At 40.0% G+C, this 19,618-nt stretch overlaps 1 protein-coding gene across 4 annotated transcripts in view; it reads left to right on the top strand.

Moving 5' to 3' along the window:
• Positions 1-5,039, top strand: part of USP32 (ubiquitin specific peptidase 32) — a 77,002-nt gene extending 71,963 nt beyond the window's left edge. For all 4 annotated transcript variants that reach the window (XM_086762929.1, XM_086762926.1, XM_086762925.1 and 1 more), the window contains 4 exons: positions 532-823; positions 1,269-1,702; positions 2,047-2,139; positions 2,673-5,039. In XM_086762929.1, the coding sequence (XP_086619055.1) occupies positions 532-823; positions 1,269-1,702; positions 2,047-2,139; positions 2,673-2,846 (993 nt within the window). In that variant the 3' untranslated portion in view covers positions 2,847-5,039. The remainder of the gene's footprint in view (positions 1-531; positions 824-1,268; positions 1,703-2,046; positions 2,140-2,672) is intronic.
• Positions 5,040-19,618: the final 14,579 nt, after the last annotated feature.

Genomic DNA, 19,618 nt, shown 5'->3' with positions numbered 1-19,618 from the left:
TGGCTAGGTATGTCTGCTTGCTCTGACTAAGAAGATTTGCTTTTGTTCACAGTCTCAGGAGGGACATTTACTTAGTTTGCTTCATACACGTCTGTAAAGCAGGCAAATAAACCTCAAATCCTTCTGAATCTTTTTAACTGATACATTGCAGGAAATGGTGGTGGTTTGCATTCAGTGTCATCTGTTCTGACATAGCATTCAGGCTTAGGCAGTCTTTCCAGTAACATGATCTTTTGTCTGGTTGTGTAACACCTGCATTTGTCACTTTTCAAATTGGGTAGGTTATTCAAAACACACAGTGCTGGTCGCTGAATTGAAGCAACCTTTTCTGTCAGTTCCTCATTAAAATATTAGTTCCATATTTTACCATAGATGTCAAAAATCCAAATTGTCATATACAGCATTGTTACTGTTTTTTATTAGCATATGATAAAATGTGTCTGTTTTGTGAAAAACAATTTTTAAACAGTGAAATTGCTCACTGTACTATACTTGTCCTCCTTTAATTTTCTTTAACGTGCTTCTCCTTAGATCATTCACCTGAAAAGATTTCAGTTCGTAAATGGCCGCTGGATAAAATCTCAGAAAATTGTTAAATTTCCCAGAGAAAATTTTGACCCAAGTGCCTTTTTGGTACAAAGGGATCCAAATAATTTTCAAAGAAAGCAGCTAACGCTCCAGGTTGACAGCCTTCCTGAACCACGGACTCTGCAAGGGGAGTCCAGAAAAACAGATCTGCAGATCACTTGTACACCAGGAGAAGGAGATACACTGAACAGAAGTCCATCCTCCCTTAACACGACTGTCCTGAATAATATCAAAGGTAGGTATTAATTAGGGAAAAGTCCAGTTAATGCTGGTATTTGGAGGAGGGAAAAAAGAAATATTATGAACAAAATGTTAATGTTTCTTTGGCCAAAGCACTACACTTAATTTGAAGCACTCATTTCTGTTGTTGTTTTCCCTTGAAAGCTTAGTGAAGCTTTACCATGACAAAAAAAAAAAGAAAAAAAGTTACTCAATGACAACAGATATTGGCACTGTCTACTTGTGTAAGTGGGCTGGATTAAGAGTGAGGAATGTGCTCCTGCATGAAAGAGCTATATTTCGGTTTATAGGTGCATGTATGTGTGAGCACAAAGGTAGTTTTATATACTACTCGTTAGTTGCAATGAAACAGTGTTTTTTAATGTTTGGTTATTTTAAAAAAAAAAAAATCTAGAGTATGTGTTTACTTATCTTAGTAGTCCGCTTGTTTTCTGTTTTAGCGTCTCCGTCTTTGGGGAGGAAAAGTGGAACCAGCTGTCCTTCAAGTAAAAACAGTAGCCCAAATAGTAGCCCAAGGACTTTAGGAAGAGGTAAAGGACGTCTGCGGCTACCACAACTGGGTAAAAACAAACTGTCAAGTAGCAAAGAAAATCTGGATGCAAGTAAAGAGAACGGTACTGACCAGGAGCAGAGATTTACTTCTGATCAAGGTGATGCTCTTACTAGAGGGCAGGTTTTGGGTGGTAGCCAGAGTGAACTGTATACTGCTCAGGACAATGAGATGGCTCTGGCCAACGGATACATCTGTGAGCAGAATGCCTATAGCAATGGCAGTATCAACGGTCAGCTTGATAACCACAGCGAGGACGATATTGCAGACGACCAAAGAGAAGACGTGTGTGATAACCCTATTTACAATCTATATGCAATTTCGGTAAGTTGGGTTTTTTAATATAAGTAAACCATCTTTATGTGGCATTGTTTTGACTAAATGTATTTCCTCTGTTGTTTTCATTACAAAAGGAGGGATCTGTTGAGAAGGAGAACAAAGTAGAGCCATTGTCAGCAAAACAAATCTGCCATAAAACTGAGTACAACTGAAAAGTGTATCTCTGCGTAATGTTTTTTTCTGCTGGAGTGTGTAAGCTTAGTCAGCTGCAGATGTATAGATTGTCATGAACCGTTGTTACTTACTTAAACATAATGAATTTGTGAATCATTTATTCTCTGAATTCTGATATTTGATCGGGAACTTATTTTCTTCTTCTTTTCCTTCAGTGCCATTCAGGAATTATGGGAGGGGGTCATTATGTCACTTATGCCAAAAACCCGAACAACAAGTGGTACTGCTACAATGACAGTAGCTGTAAGGTAAATAATTTATTTTTGTAGTAAATAATTTTTTGTCTGGATTACCTAGAGGCCAATAAATTTACATTTGATGAGAACTGCTTTTGGAAATCATGAGCCTCTCAGAAGTTGCATCAGATGAATATTAAAATTGTTAACTGAAATTATACATGAGGTTTTTTCAAGTTAACATCTGTTCATCAGCTGCTACCATGGCTAAAGAAAGATGCTTGTTTTGTACAAAGATGGAAGAATTACTAAAAATGGAAGCCCAAGAATATTTTTCTCGTGCTGCTAGCAGTTTTGCACTCAATTACTGAATAATGACGTTGCAACGTTTCTAAGTATTTGCAATTATCACTATAAGATTTGTCATACTTCTCAAGTAAATAATGGAGCCTGGTGACTATAAAAAGGGAGACAGAAAATGGGATTCTGCTTGTTGTAAACAGTTTAAAGTACTGTTTCTAGGGCAATTGCATGCATTTTAAGTTCAGTGACAGTAACACAATTGTCCCACTGCGTATTTCAGACGATGTTTTTCCCTTATGCAGGAATTGCATCCTGATGAGATCGACACCGACTCTGCCTACATTCTTTTCTACGAGCAGCAGGGGGTAGACTATGCACAATTTCTGCCAAAGATAGATGGCAAAAAGATGGCAGACACGAGCAGCATGGATGAAGATTTTGAGTCAGATTACAAGAAGTACTGTGTTTTACAGTAAGCAGGTGATCTTCCATGGACTGTTTTGAGAACGTGAGGGATAACATCCTGAAACTTACATTTGGCGAAAATGTTACTGAAGCAGATGACCTAAGTGTAGTTATTGTACCCTGTGATCTGAAAGCACAAAAAGAAAACCCTAATTAAATAACAGTTAATATAAAGATAGTATTGTTTTGTTCTGTTATCTCACTACATGCTCTAAACATTTCTGATGTTAGACATCAGACTGAGACTGCCATTGGCCTTTAAATAAAATGGTTTGAGAAAAGCCGACTAGGACCAAATAAGAGCTAAATTAAATAGTCCACGTAAGAGCTAAACGAAGTAGTGTAGAGTTTACCAACCGTTCTAACAACTCCCTAAGGCTAGGTTTAAGATAATGGGGAAAAAAAATTGTAGTGTTGTCTTTAGACAACATGATATTGCTACCTCCTTTTTCCTGCAATTTTATTGCATTTTATTGGCAAAACAGGGAAAGCAAGCGAATGAAAAGTGCACAAATTTAAAGAATTATCATCAAGAGTAAGAGAAGTTTCTAGTTTTGCCTCCACTAATATGTGTCAGTTGCTTTCTTTCTGTATGTTGGGAGCACAACCAAAACATAATTTGAGAAGAGATTAATTTCTACACTTGAATGGTTTATTATAATTGTGTTTTTTCCATGTGATGGCTGTGCAGATCAACATGTTTCAGGAATGGCTTTTCTGCCTGAAGAGTGCTATCTCAAACTTTTGAGATGCCTCCAGAAGAAACTTCAGGTTGAAGAGAATGGTTGTGATTACACACATGGCATCTTAAAATGTGCACATTGCACAAAATGTTCCCAGCTTGTGGAAGGAAAGATGCTTGAGCTTATGTTTCATGACTGGTGTTGCTTTTAAATTTGCACTTTTAAAATTTTGTATAGTTAAATTCAAAAACATAGTTTGTTTTTGTTGTTGTAAGGGCTCTGGAGTGAATGGCTGTGAATTATCCACTGTGTATTTCAAACAAATAAGGAGCTGTGGCTGTCAGGTAGCTATCGTAGCATTCATGGATGGGTTTTCTATTGGTTTCATAATTTAATGGAGTTTCTTTTTTTCAAAATTTGGTTGCCTTTTCAAATTTTCTTTTTTGCAACAGGTTATACACATACTTGCAATTAAACCAGAATTGCTTTCCGTGCCCTTGCAACATGCTCTTTTCAGTCAACGGGCTTATTGCATGAAGGAAAGCATGACTGAGTCTCAGCAGTGACTGGAAAAAAGATGGTTATTTTTTGAGTAGGCATTTCTTTAAACATTTTCAGTGTTAAATGGTTTGCATATCTGAATGAAGATAAAAATTTCACTCTTTTGGCCTTTTATTCTTCAACTGAGTCTAAGGAGCTTACTAATTTTCTTACGTGTCATCTTCCAAATTCTTTAGATTTTCTGTCTTCACTAACAAAATTGCTACTTACACGGTTGATCTCTGAAATAAATGTTTGGGTTCATTTTAATATGTTTTACAAGAATGCCAAACCTACCAGTAAGTTTATAATTTCCAGGAACATCTGAGTTTTATCACTTTAAGAAATTATATCAGCTGATCTTGCTGCCTTTACTCAGGCAAAAACCTCCCTGCCTTTGCTGGAGGATGTGCCTCTTCGAGGACAGCAGATCGGTTCCAAAATAAGTGTTGTCTGACTTGTAAAGCGTTGCTCCCTATCCTAGATGGTCTTTTATCTTTAAAGTGGTCTAAACATTGAGACTGGAGAAAAGCAAACATGACTTGTGAATTTCAGTACCCATTTGTCTACTCCTCCCTACGAAAACTCCTTAAAAAGTGAAAGATTTTCAACTGCTTTACTTTAAAAAGTTTTATTTAAGCAGGTAGCACAATCTACTAATGTTATTTGATCTTCTGTGTTTGCTACATTGGTTGTAATTAATTTTTTAAATTAAATTAATTCATAAATTAGCAGTAAATTTATTAAGTTAACTATTAACTACATTCACTTTGTAAATTATTGTATAAAACTTATTGACAATGCACTGACTTTAGAAAGATGTTAATGTACATAAATACCTTGTAAATAAAATAGTGTTGATGTACTGGAATATGAGCTGTATTAAAAAAAGGTATCGGTAATTGTATATGGAGTGAACCTGTTTATCTGTAACTATATTATTCAAACAAATTAAATACTGTGGATGCAGATGAAGTGTCACTTCTTGTCAGATAACTTTTGTTAGCTGTTTTCCTGCTTTGAAGCTTCTGTACTGTTTTCATTAAGCTTAAATGTATTTGTCAGTCCAAAAAAATTGAAACATGTGAGCAAGCACACGGCAATTCTTTGCACTTTATCCAGCGTAGGACTTAGATGTAAGTACCAAAATATTTCAACTCTTCTAAGTTTCGTTTTTAAGTTATTTTAGTTTTCCTTTTGAGAACATACTGTTCAGTCTTTTAGAATTAGTCCATTTAATCCTATTTAAAATGTGTGCCTCTATACATGAGAGTGAGACCTTTTTCTTCTTGCAGCTCAGTCTGAAGAACTAGTGCACTGAACCACATAAATTCAATGCTTCTCAGGTTTTTCTGTAGTGTGACTATGATAGGTCTGAAGTGAGATCAGTGCTGACTTAGAGCACAGTGGCTGCGCAGGGTTTCCTACTTACCTGCCTTGAGAATCCTTCTGCAGGTTTTAAAGTGAAAAGAAAAAAAAAAAGAGAAGTCTTTTTTTAATATTTAGTTGATTAATTTTTGTATGTGTACTTGGGCAATTAAAATTCAAGCTGAATAATGCTGTGGTAAGTAAAGCTGCTTTTGAATTGAAGAGAAAAGTAGGTAAATAAGGCTTTGCTTCGAAATGTCCCAGAAATACTGGGATTTTAAGAAAATCATGCAACATTTTCCATCATTGGGGAGGGTTTGATAGGAAGTTATGAGGCAAATCTTTTAATAGCATGTGCTGAATTCCTGCTTGCAGCTGGGCCTGGGGCAGTGCAAGGGTGCTCCCAGCCGCACGGCGGCAGCGCCGCCTGCTCTGGCCGCTCTCCAGCAGGAGCCCCAGTTCACGTGTCGTAATGCACTCTCACGAAATAACTTGATTTTAACCTGTTCAAGTGAGAAAATAAAAGCTTACCTGCAGTGGGCATCTTCAGCATATTGCTTAGTAGCGCAGAGTTTTGCATCAGCAGGGGGAGAAATTTCTGAAGTTAAAATTTTTTGTGTTCTAATAGAATCTGAAGTAAATGACACTTTGTAATTCTGTGCGTAAGAATTTGTTTAATTGTTCTGGTCTTAGGTCAAACAGAGTATCTGTTGTCATCAGCTAGAACCAGCTCTCTCAACATATGATTCATGTGAAAGACACAGAAGCAAAGAGAAAGATGTAAGTTAAATAAATATAGCTCATAATAACAGGCCAAGAAATTGTGTCTGTGCTGCTTCCGTGGAGATGCCTGGTCATCTCCAGACAGCGGTTTGAAAAGGTGGAGAGTGAAATTGCTGCATTCACCAGCAAAGGAAATTCTTTTCTGTAGCAAAAGGAAGAGTCACAGGCTATAGAACAGGCCGTCGTAGTTTCCTCTGATGTTGTTTTGTAACCTGTTGAGTCTGTAAAATCACAAAATAACTTGGGCTGGAAAAAAAGGAGGTATTCTATCTAACTGTTGAAAGTATGCCTCAGTTCACGTGTTGTAACCGTTCGCTGTGTTGTGGTGGTCAATGCAGAGGGTGATGTGTTCGGTTACATTTTATTTTTCTTTACAAGTGAAGGTAAATTAATCACTAGATTGCTTTCTTTTCCAAGGAATTTCTTTAAGCAGGGAGGAAAAAACTTGAAGCCATCCTGAACCCACTTCCTGGTACTACCTGCAGAAATAAGATGGAGTTTCATATAAACAGAGACATGAATGGCTTTTTATGAAGATACACTTCATCACGAATTCAAATAACTGTGAGATTAGTGCTGATGGCAAAAAGCCCTTGGGGAAAATTTTGCACAAGATACAAACTGAGTTTAGCAAGGTAAGTTCTACTGGAGATCTGGCTTGTTTGATACGTTATTGCTAGAGGAAGCACTCCCTGCGTGTGTCAGGTCGTAACACCAAGATCTGAAAAGGAAAGGAAGAAAGTATGTTCTAGTGGAGAAAATATTTCAGATTTTTACCCACAGTTGAATATAAGATTTCTTCTGGAATCTTTTCCACTCATGATGCATGTTTGTTGGTATTATTTTAACGTATGCCAGTGTATTTTATATGTGTCCTACTGCTAGGTTTTAGTTGATGCCAGGCTTAAGGCCAACAAAGTGGAAAGTCAAAAGTGAAAATCTTGGTCACTGGAGGGGAAACAACTCTGAGACAAACATACAGGAGTAAGATTGATCTTGCTGTTGCTTGGACATGTGCACTTGCAGATAGATTGCAGTTTAGAAGTAAAATAAAACTTCAGAAGGTGAATCCAGTTGTTTGTTCATGGAATTTCTGAGAAGAAACAGTAACTCCAGCTCTCATAAGCAGACTGTACCTGAACTATATTTTCATCTGAAACTCTTCTATTGTTCACAAAAGGTAAGTTTGATATTTTCAGTTGAATCCTTTGTTCAGTATTACTATTAATAATAATGATACTTATTTTTAGAATGTAATCAGTTTCAAAAGTGAAGTGTTCCCTTACGCACATGAAGGTTTTGCTCTTGGAGGCAGTGCCTTTGAAAGGAGGATCTGAAGGTACTTTACGTACAGTCTTGGTGTACTGATACTGTTCCTGCTGCTTCTGCATCTATGAGTGCTTGCTCACGTAGTTTTTTCGTGATTGTATATAGCGTTGAGACATTTCCTCTGAGCAGACATTGACTGTGAGACTCGCTGCTATGACAATCATGCTTTTTTTTCCAAAAAGGAAGTGAATCTGGTTGAGTTGGCAACTGGACCGAAGTCCACAGTAAGCCAGTCTATCAGGAGTCGCCTATCGCTTGGGGTTGTTTGTTTTTTGAATGTTTCCAAAAACAGTGTTGTTATGTGTAGCTCAAAATGAACTATTGTTCTTATTTTATGGCCCTTGAAGACACTAAATGGATATTTAACCAAAGACTCGCACGCATTCGTGTCACCAAGGCTGATGCCAGAGAAGCTAGTGTCTCTGGAAATAAAGTCATCTCTTGTGATGTTTATCAGCTGCCATTGGAGTGTTTCTGCAGCAATGAATGATGACACTTGCTCAGTGCAGTCATCTTTACTGCCTAGTGATAAATTTTTAGAGCATTCACAGTGGTTGTTCTTCACGAGTGAGATAATTCCAGTCATTTAAGTAATTTGTGCATTTCCAATATTAAAAATTTAATTTTAATCAAAGAACATGATCTATAGTTGTTCCTATAATGAATTCCCTCTGTTAAGGCTTTTAGGTATTGAAAGTGCAATTTAAAAAAATTAAAAATTCTAGTTACCAAAGATGTTCATACGTGCTGTTTTCAGTAGTGAAGCTTTTATTGATTCAGCAGCGTACCAAGGGCTATTAAATAGATGAAGGGATCATATCACTGCTGAAAAACTGTGGCCATTTTCTGCTGTTGAATGCCTTTTACTTCCTGGATCAGAACTGTACCAGTCTCGGACGAGGACTATCTGAAATGAGCAGAGCCCATTCTGTAAGATAGGAGCAATTGTGAAATGAGCTGTGCTGGAATTTTGCCCACCTACCTTTCTGTGTGGCTGAAGTGCTAAAAATACATGGCATGACACTGAAGGTGCTTCGGTAGCCCTCCTTTAAACCTTGCCTGAAATCCATCAACCGAATGGTGCTTGGTCTTTCTCCTGGGAGGGAAAGACAAAGCAGAGAAAGTACCGTCTTATGCAAAAAACTCTTATTTCCCCCAGCGGGATGGGAAGCATGGATGCACCAACTCCAGCAAATGCTCTGCTACCAAAAGGAGTTGGCCGCTGTCACTTCTCCTTAAATCTTAAAAGCCCAAATCCAAAAGTAGTTTTCATCTTCATCCTGTTCTTTACATCAGTTCTGGAGGTGCTATTATGACCAGACCGTATCTCTCTTTCTCTATGGATCGGGGCCATTGAGCGCCCTGAGAAAGCACACGAACTGCGGGCACAGCTGCCCTGGCTGGCCCAGGGCCCGGAGGATCAGCGTATGTATTAATTGCAGCTTTTGTTACACTTTTTCCCTTAGGTCCAGTAAATTGAAGCAAGAAGTTAGTAAAATGCGGTCATCCATGCCTGCTGATTTATCGTTTCAGGAAAATAAAAACTTGACAGAAGCTTGGAAGATTGTGCCTTTTGTTTGGGACAAGCCTCCAACTTCCTTGTTCATGTGTAAAAGATTTCCTGTTTGGTAGAATTAAAAGCAATGTTTCGCTTTCACAAAATCAGCCACTAACTAGAAAATATATTTGGGATACTTCTGGATTTAATATAAATCAAAATTTTCTGAGCACATTTGTAGAACATAGAAATGCTGCTCTTGCTGCTGGTTGCTCACTTCACAAGTCTTGGTAGCTCACAAAGAAAGGAAAACTGATGGCTATTTTATCATATAGACACACAAATTCAAGATTCTTGACTTTGGGGGATTAAGTAATGTTTATAATTGAGACAGACTTCAGCAGTTTTCATAGCTTTTGCAATTTAGTCCTTTTGTCTGGGCAAACAAAACCGGTAGGCTCTCAGGAACGATAACTGAGCAGGACATCGGGCCGTCCATAGGAAATGTCGTAGGCTCATGCAATTGTTCATCTAAAGGCATAATTGAAAGATACTGGAAAATCAAGTTTAGTCTTTTATTCACATTTCATGAAATGTGCCTTCGAGACTGAAAATCACAAGGAAAATTTCTATATGCAGGTAATCGTTGTGCTTTAATGCAGTTGGTTGCTGGCAGCATTTGAATCTTGCGTGGCAGCGTGGTTGGTGATGCTCCCGGAACAGGCACAGGGGTGAAACCAACCCAAGCTGCTTTCCTGTGTTTATTCCAGTCTGTGAGAGGTGCAGATACCACAAAAGCATGTATGGATACTCATTTTAAAACTGAAAAAAAAGATAAACAAGCAAGTACGAGAAGAACATCCGTTTGTACAAAAGCACATCCAGCAGGCTCTCTCTGTTAATTGTTAGCGTAGAAAACAAACGAGGAAAAATAATGGCAAAATCCAACTTTTGTTTTCACTTGGGATCATCCCAGACAGATCTCTAACAATTAAGTGCTTCCTTTGGATGGATTTGAAGCTGCCATCCTACCACGGGTTTCCAGTCTCATTCCCATGGCATAGGCTCCCAACAAAGTCCTGCCTTGCTCTCCTGTCAGCGTCTGGGGCCAGACAAAGGGATCACGCGGTTTCAAGGATCGGCGTGTGGTTTTCCCGGCTGCTAGCGCTGTGTGTGATCCCTAACAGCAGTTCTTGAAAACTCTCCAGTTCCGATGTCCTCCTTAATCTTTAGCTATAAACCATCGCCTCCGTGCTGGTTCCAGCCATTCATGTCTCTTGTCAATATAAAACTGTAAAAACAGAGCCAGGGCAGCTGAGTCTTCTGCCTCGCGTCACCTGACGTACTGAACCTCGCCGTCTAACTTTGAACACTATTTAAAAATCATGACTGCAGAGCAAGCAGATGTCCCTAGGTGGGTCGCATGCTGCTTTTGTTTATCAGAGTTCATGTAGTTCCATCCCCTGCAAAAAAATAAATACAGCAGCAGATGCTTCACAGCCTTCGATAAGTGTTTGTCTGAGCTCCAAAAATACAGGACTCCTTGTACTCGCTGAAGCAATGTTGTTTATCTTTGTACTGCTGAAACTTTTTTCAGCATTAGGTTTTTACTGGGCGCAAAGTATAAATGAGAGAGCTCATAGAGCTCTTGGGTGAGATGACTGTGCTTTCTGGATTTTTGGAAATAGTATAGCCAAGCTGCTCTGCACATTACTGCTTTGAGCGTTTCTCAGTAAGTCATTTCTCAGTTCTCTGTCACAGGCTAAAACAACGCGCTTCTCCCTTTTCCAGAAAGTGGGAAGTGCGGGGAGCTCCTGGGGGCCTTACCAAGGCAGATTTCATTTTCTCTCGTGAAAGAAACAGATGCATTTCCCTTTTACTCAAACTGAAGGGATCGGGGTTGTTTTATACCATCTGCCTTTTCCACAGTGTGTAGCACACTTAATACAAATTAAATAATAGCACAGTGTATAACTTTGCAAATTTTGAATCATAAAATAATTCAGGTTGGAAGGAACTTCCCAGTCCAGCCTTCTGCTCAAGCAGTGTCGTTCCTCAAGTTGGGCATGCCCTAATGCTTGCAGATACAGCTGATTTTAAGAAATTTTTTAAAAGAAAAGTTAAATGAAGATATTTTATTTTCTGAAATACCTTCTTTTTGCTTTGCTTTGTCAGTATTCTGTAACAGCGAGGTCATCTTACCTAGACTTTCAGATCTTGTCTGCAAATACATGTCTTCTTACTGACCCTTCTACAGCTTTTTATTTCCTCAGATTATCTTGCAACTCATATTGTCTTTACAGCATCCATTTGAGCATATTTTGGTCAAACGGAGGTAGAAGAAAGGAACTAGACTGACAAAGAAATTGGAAAGGTGGTGGATTATGTGCTGGCTGTGTTTGGAGTCAAATAGTTTGAGGCAACAGGTTTAACGCAACATCAAGAAGTTTGGCCAGGTATTTCAGTAGCTCTGGGTACAGGGGTAATCTTTAAAATTTGCTGAAATATGATCTAGAAAGCACAATATTCATCTAAACCTTCTTTATGTTTAGCATACAATGGCAGAGAGGGTTTGCAGTTTAAAAATTGTCCCTTCACTTAATAGCAGCATTTTGATAGAGAAAATATTTATATGTATTATAAATAAACGTTGGCTTCTGAATGAGAAACTGCAGGAAAACTGCAGAGCGCACATTAGTTGAGAACTGGGTAACAACAAAGGAAGACTGCTGCTGCAGAGCCAGAAACAGGATCCAACACCACCAGTGGCAAATTAAGCAAGCCTCACAAACGATGTTTGTATTACGATGTTTGGAGTACTGAGACAATGCAAGGAACACTGTGATTACGGAGATCTGGCCCTTGCGTTGTTAGGTCCCTCCTCCGAAGCGCTCCATCGACGTTCTGACAATTGCCCCCGTGTGCGGTGGTCGGTGCCAGCGCCGTGCGGGAGCGCAGCACGGGGAGAACAAAGTACACGGGATTTGTGCGTGAGGGCTCGCCCGAGGTGGGGAGGATGAGTAGGGAGGAAGAGCTGAGTGACTGATGCGATGCAGCCTCAAATTAAACTAAAGATTGGGACAGCAAGCTCGGCAGGAGCCAGCGGTGTGTCCTGCCAGCAAGGAAGGTGAAAAGCACCTGGAGCCTCGTTAGCAGGAGCCTGGCCAGTGGATTGAGGGAAGTGATTATCCCCCTCTGGTCAGCACTGGGCAGGCCACATCTAGAGCCCAGCGCGTGCTTCCCTGAGCCCCTCCGGTGCCAGCCAGACAAGGAGGTGATGGCAGAGGTGCCAGCAGCCCCTTCAGCGGTGTGAGACAGGAGGATGGAGGCAGCAGACACAAGTTTAAGCGAGAGCGGTTCTGACCTGATACAAGGACAGGCTTGTTCACCAAGAGGGCAGTGCAGCAGCGGGACAGGCTGACACAGCAGCAGTGAATTTCCATCGCTGGAGGTTTCCAAGAACCCTCAGCTGCCTGGTCTGACTGCACAGCGGCCCTGCTCTGAGCAGGAGGCCAGACTGGACACCTGAGGGCCTTTCCAGCCTGAATTCTCCTATGATTTGAACTGGTTTCCAAACTCACAGGGGTAGTACTGGCTGAATTTTAAAGCTCTGATGTTCAAGATAGTCGTGCAGCAATTTAAATCATGGCTCAGTGCTTCATCTAGATAGTGGAGGTTTTCTTTTGTGATCCACCAGTAAACACAACAGAAAGTTAGATTAATTTTTGTTAGGTCATGTTTTCCTCTTGACAGGGAATAAAACCCCGTTGGAGGGTTTTCAATCAAAACCATTCACGTTGTGTCAGCCTCGTTCTTCCAGGGGCAGGAAGGGATTCCACACAGGAAGGCCCAAACGATGTGCTCTGATCGTTAGCGCACGCTCCTGTTTATGACTTGCTCACGAGCAAGTGAATTGTAAATGTTTGCTTGCCGTGAGGTCTTGCCTTTTTATCTCCAGTTGTGATTATAAAAATGTTCCTGTTTAAAAGACATACGCAGGGGAATAAATCTTTGGGCCCGCAGCCTCTTAGAGCATAGGCAGCTCCAGCATTTAACTTGTAACAAAGAGAATTTTAGTGGAAGCTTTTTGATGAAAGATTGGCAGCATATCAGAGGACAAATTTGACCGTGAGATGTGAACAAAGATGTCACAATGGGTGTTTAAACTTCTTACCTTTCCCTCTGATTATGTTTCTTTAAATGATGAGGAATGAAATAGATGCTAGAGTATGATTGCCTTCAGTGGCTATGTTATTTTCAAATAGTGACTCAATTAAAGAAGTCAGGAAGTTTTGCTTTTAGCATAATCCAGAGATTTGCCTGCTTAATCAGACACAAGGCAAACTAGCAGCAGTTTAAAGTAGTAAGAATTAGGAGTGACCTGAAGAATGATTAGCTTTTAGCACAAAATCTGTAGGGAAAAGAAACTTGAACTGTCATTTAACCTATTTGATTTAACTGGGACAAAAATGCTAGCTGTATTTTAAAATTGCCTGCTCTTTCATGTGAGTGGCAGGCAGTCTAATACAGCGAAAGACAAGTTGAGTGTGAAGAAGGGTAGAGTTCAAATAAATAAAATATATTAAAAGTTGATTAAAGGAAGGTACGGGATAAAACACAGATGTGAATATCCCCTCCTAATATATTTTCCCTCTTAACTGAGTTTGGTTTTGCTGGGCTTTGATGTTTCAGGGTAGGAAGCAGACGCTGATTTTACCTACGCTTTTGTGCTCACGGCAGCACTGACCCTTTGTCTACCAAGTGCTCAGGCAGGTTATAAATCTGTAACGTGGCACTTCACCTTTTGTATCCTGCTTAATGACCTTTTAAAAATAAATGCAGAATAGCTGAAGGAAACAGTATCAGTGATGGAAAAGCTGACACGTACGCAACCTGAGCTCTGATTTTTCAGATCGCTCCAGTCCGTTAAACAAACCTTCTTTTTCTTTGGTCTGTGGTTAAAAAAAAAAAAAAAAGGAAAAAAAAAAAAGAAGGAAAAAGGGGGACAGGGGAGTGTTTTCTTAGCTGAGTTCTCTGTCTTATAATTCAGCTTACTGAAAGTAAATTGCTTCCTGAAAAAAATGCTGCCCAGAGTTAGTAGCCTACAGAAAGAGACTACAGCCATTCAAATCTTAAAACAGATTCTTTGCACAAATACCTGCTATTTAGTTTTCAGATATCTGTGGAAAGTTGTTGTTTTAGGGGGCTCTTGCAAGAGCCATTGGAAATGGAATTGCTTATTTTTCTTGCATAAAAATGATCATTTAAGATTCTCATCAGGCTCTTTTTCTGTTTCCCAGAGTACTGAATGTCATGGACGTAGCCTTGATATGAAAAAATATATGATAACTTTTATCTGGATCTGTGAAAGTGTATACTGTTGCAGAGGAATGCACTGCTAGAAAACGTTCTCCATCTGAATGAAAGGAAAACTGACTTTCCCCACCGTTTCAGATTTGTACAATATTTTTTTTTTTATTTTGTTGATGATTATAGTGGGTATTTCGGATTCATGTGTACAATAGTAAAACAGTGACATTATTTTCTTTTGTTTATGTATTTTGCTTAAAATAAAAGATTACTCCAAAGGAAGGTATTTGAGGAAGAACACTTGCAGAGAGAGGCCAGATTTATTTTGGCTGGCTGCTCTGGTCTGTTGACCAGAGACCAATCCACACAATTTACAGAGACCTTCAACCTGCTCACAGTTGTCTTCACCACAATTACTTTTAATGTAGAATACCTGCCCTCGCTGAGCTGACTTATGCTGACAGTGCAAGCTGTACCAAATATTTTTCCAGTAATTTTACTACTCACATCCCCCAAATAATTGGGATACAAAAAGCAAAAATAGAGTGTGTTATGGGCAGGTCAGTGGTATGATTTGCAGTTTTTCCACGTCCACAGTTGTACACCCTGGCTCGGGGTGAATAGATTCCGAGTGAACCAGTTTTCAGGCGTCCTCCCAGCCTTTATTGCTGCCAGGGTTCTTCAAAGGGTTGGTGCTATCTGTTCTCAAGGTTAGACTGCAAGCCTTGCGATTCGCCTGTGTCTTTCCTCAGAGCACTCTGATAAATGTTTTAAGTTCAGTCTGAAAAATGCGTTTGATATTTTAACTGTCACAGCACGCGATGCGGTCGCTAGCAGGGTGGCAGGAAAGCTCTGCTCTCTGCTTTGCAGTTCATGCCATTCGCTTGCTACACGACCGTGTTAACTTCTGGGTGCTGTGCCCTGTATGGGACTTTATTTCTTTAGTTAGGGCCCTAATAGAACTTTTATTTCAGAATATTAGTTTTTTAGTCTAGTCTTTGCAGTTATCTGCTGGAGAGAGCCTCATGTGGCAGGTTATTCCCTGGCCGGGCGCTTCAGTCTATCGGCTTTGGACCTTTGGCCTTTACACAGAGAATCCTGCCAGGGCTGCAGATTCACACCATAAATCACTGACTTAATTTGTTAAAAACCATCCTGTTTTAACAAACAGTGTTCCAGACTGATCTGGGTTAAAGTGGGGTGATGCCTTGAGCCCAAATGCAGGATGCTGGGAACGTGAACGGTGGCAGCAGCTTTCTAGAAAAGAGGTGGCTGGGGGGAGCAGTGCCTTTGGGTGGGATTTACAGACCTGCCTTTGAATTCCTGGGTTTTCTGCCAGTCTCTGGTAGAGGTGTTAGGAACCCACCGCCGGGAGTCCAGTGCGCAATAATACATGCTGGTAAAAAAGTCAGACTCCCATCACAACAGTAAGTCTCGCTAGCTGGGAGGGTTTGGATTCCCTGTCTTCTGCCCCAGTGAAGAATGAAACTTAAATATTAACTTAAAATAATTTCTATTGGAAATTGTTACAGATCAGTTTAAAAATTTGCTATTATAGTAGTTTGTGTAGAGGATAATTTCTTTTAGGCTGGGTTGCTATTTATCTTCATCTTTTTGAACAAAATTTTGATTTGGGTCAATTTTTGCCCCACTTCTCCAACTCCCTGTCCCAGAGCATCTTGCAGAGAGTCAATAAAATGACATACGATGAACGCACTTTATTGTACCCACGTGACATGGCGCGCAGGAGCAGCAGACTGGGTTGTGGAGTGCTGCTGGCATTCTGATTTACACTTTGCATCTAGTAAATGCTTTTATTAAAAGCTTATTTATATGTGATTGAGTCTTGCAGCTGTAGGTGAAGGTAGCTACCTATTCCTAAAACTCAACCCTTCCTTCTTGTGTACAATGTAGCTGTATATTACAATATCCTCCCTATATCTTGTATCCTTCCACATTTTAGAAATGTCCTTGCCATTTCCTTTGATTTCACGTGTTACTGCTTCCACTGACGTGTCTGTACGTGTGGCTGTGTCTGTACATAGGTGCATACAGAAATCTCGGCTCTTACAATTGTTCGTGTCATCTTGGTTTCTGTAACGCCTCCAACCGGTCAGGAAAGGCATGATTCTAGGAGTCAAAGATTGTTTTATGGTGCTGGTTTACTCATATGTGATGGTGCGTTGTGCTTGGTGCCATTTATCATACTGGGATGGTTTTAAAAAATGAAAGGGAGAAAAGGAGCAAGGGATGGGTGGAGAGTAAACTACTGTCCTCCCAGTATTAGAAATAATGTTACTGATGGTAGAGTACTCTTAGAAGTCATCAGTGACAATCAAATTCCTCTTAACAAGAACAAACGGTGCTCTTGATCGAGAATGTGCTGCTGAATGTCTTATAAAAATTACTAAATACAAATTCTAACCCAGGAGCGTTAAGAACCTGGGTACAAGAGCACTTATTCCCTTTCAGGTAAGTTTGAGGACAAGAAGAACAACCATACAGAGCCCCAGGATTAGGATCAGGTGCAGAAAAGCAGACTGCCGCTGGCCAAGCTATTCCAGAGGGTGCTGCGCAGAGAGCGTGGTGCAGCGTTGTACTGGGATAATTGAACGCTCCGTAATGAGGGCACAGGATGTGTTAATCATTCTATTTCAACTTTCTTGTCAGGAACTTGGCAGCAAGTTCCGGCGAAGCAGGCACTGATACTGAGGTTTTTATCACCGCTGCCCATGCGACCGGTAGATGTTATTGTTGTACTGTTCTTCCTGATTTTCTAAATGAGAAGCAAGTTACACTATCACTTCTATAGGCTCTGCTGGGGGCAACTGTTACAAAATAACTATGGTAAACTTTTGCGTTCTCACGTGTTGGGCTTTTTTTTACCCTTATCTCAGTTTTTATTATTTTACTTAAACCTTTATTTAGACTGTTTAGCCAGAAAGTTGAAAACTCCAGGCAGCTCTGTCTTCTGGAGAAGTTAAAACTTAGCCATATATGTTTTAGTTAAAGTGGGAGAAAGGAGCTATTGGAAGTGTTAATTCCATCTTCTGTAGCTTACTGTGCAGGCTCTTTTTCTTTTGTAAATTAATTTTAACTGTCAGAGGTGCTTCTGTGTATGCTTCTCTTGCACAGCCCTTTCATAAACTTCTGATGTCTGTTTCCTCGTACTGGTAAAACAAGCCAGCAGGTTTCATCACGCTGATATCTCTTTCTGGAGGCTGAATCTGTTACTGAGGTCCTTCGGTACTCTCTGAGAAATGGTCAGGTGTGATTTTTCTTTTTAATAACCTTTATATGAGGCATTTGAAGATCACGAGCTGTGGATTACCTGTTGTCCTACCAGCTCTTCTCTGTCACGATCTCAGAACATTCCCTCGGTTGCAGTAGAAATTGCACTGAATTTTAAAATGTATTTCCATGTAATCGGAATATTTGTGTTTTATAAGCTTTAATAGCTGTTTTTTAAAATAAATCAGTCTTGTTCCATAACATGTGCATTCATATCTGTGGGATCATAAACCTGAACTTCCCGTTTGTGCTCTGGCACCGCAATATTAACAACTAGGACAATAGAAACCCATTTCGGGTTTTTTTAATATGAGTGACACTGGAGTCTTTTTTCCAGTGCTTGATAATACACTGTGTTCTCTGCCAATCAAACTGTTGTAAAACCATTAAAGTAAATGGAGTTTGGCAGTTTTTCCGCTTACAACCTGCTTTGCAGACTTTATCGGAGCGCTCTGCGCAGGGCACACTCCTTGCACTGGGACTGCCCCTACACCCTGTTCCCAAAATGTTTGAGCTACGTCAATGATTTGGAGCAGTGACGTTCTCTGAGGAGATGGAAATTAATGGTGAATCTTCCCTTTGTATGTGTTTGGGATGAAGTGCTGCACAGAAAGCCGAGTAGCCGGCAGTTGCAGTGGATTTCAGCTGAAGGGGCTGGAGGAAAACTTCAGCACCTCGGTGACTGGCTTTGTGTTTTTATCCTGATCTTTCAAGCAGCAGCTTTCCTTTACCTTACAGAGTCTACTGTTTTTCTCACAGCATTATTCATAGGTTCGGCAGTGACTATTGGGTTCCAGGACATAAAACGTTATGTTTTACCACATGTAAGAACGCATTTTGTGTAACGCTGAGCATTTCATGTACAACAAAATCAAATTATTCTAGATTGTCAAGAGATATAGCATTCTTGATAGAAAATAACTAGGATTTATTTAGGGCTTAATCTCAACATCAGCACAATCAGCTAAATGTAAAACTTCTGCTTTCCTTTCTCTCTCATAAATTCTCCATAACCACATGTACCTGGAAACTAATCAATCAAGATCTTTCTCCTACGTGCTGGGAACAGTGAGTAGTCTTGGTAACGTGGGAAGGGAATGGGTGTTGACATTATGAAGGTAATTTCAGGAGGTGGAGAATAATATATTTTTGCGAGGTTCTCTTCATACGATAAAAAGAAAGGGCATGGAAAAGTTTAGCTAGGAGGAGGCAGATTATAAGAAAACAAAACCCATAGTTACTTAAATAGTGTCAGCTGGTTTTCTTTTTTTTTTTTATCAGAACTGTGTTTGAGTATTAGATGTCTAAATCTTTTCAGAAGATATTGATAGGTAAAAGATAAAAACATAGCCCAGATTTACTGCAGTCTTATACCTTTTCTAATATAACTTTAAATGCAAATTGCATCCAATTGCAAGAAGGGAAATAATGTCCCAAAGGCATTTCAATTAATTGCTGTAGTTAATTACACTCATAATTTTACTTGTGTGACTAATTATAATCAGGTTTTATGGGTGTATATGGATTTATTTCTGATACTAAAAGTCCCAAACAGCAGGCTATTTTTAGGAAATACATTTAAACTTCATAATGAAAACTGCGAGTTCCCATTCTTGGCAGTTGGCTTGAATGAGCTGTGTCTGTGTTCAGAAAGAGTTTGGAGGGCGTCAAGAAAAACTTCCCTGGCTGTATCCAGCCTGGCTGAGGAGGTCACTGTGGCCATGAGGATACTGCTCCCTTGCTCATGCTCCCAAATTCTTTGATTGTTTCTTATCCTGCGATGGGCACCACTCTGCGTCGGTGGCCCTGAGGTCTGGGCCTCCTCCTCCATGTCACCCCAAAGCAACACTGCTTCTGGGGGTTTTTCTTCAGGTGCCACGTTTACTGCTGTTTCTCTGCCACCTGAAGCCCTGGGGTACCTGAAACACGTTGGGGAATGCAGCACCTGGCTGTTTTGTTCTCCGAGACGAGCCCCTGGCAG

The sequence above is a fragment of the Chlamydotis macqueenii genome, chromosome 19 (assembly GCF_036417535.1).
Source record: "Chlamydotis macqueenii isolate bChlMac1 chromosome 19, bChlMac1.mat, whole genome shotgun sequence".
In the NCBI taxonomy this organism is placed as follows: Eukaryota; Metazoa; Chordata; class Aves; order Otidiformes; family Otididae; genus Chlamydotis; species Chlamydotis macqueenii.
Note: the sequence above shows the minus strand (reverse complement) of the source record. Positions and strands in the feature narration are given on the sequence as shown.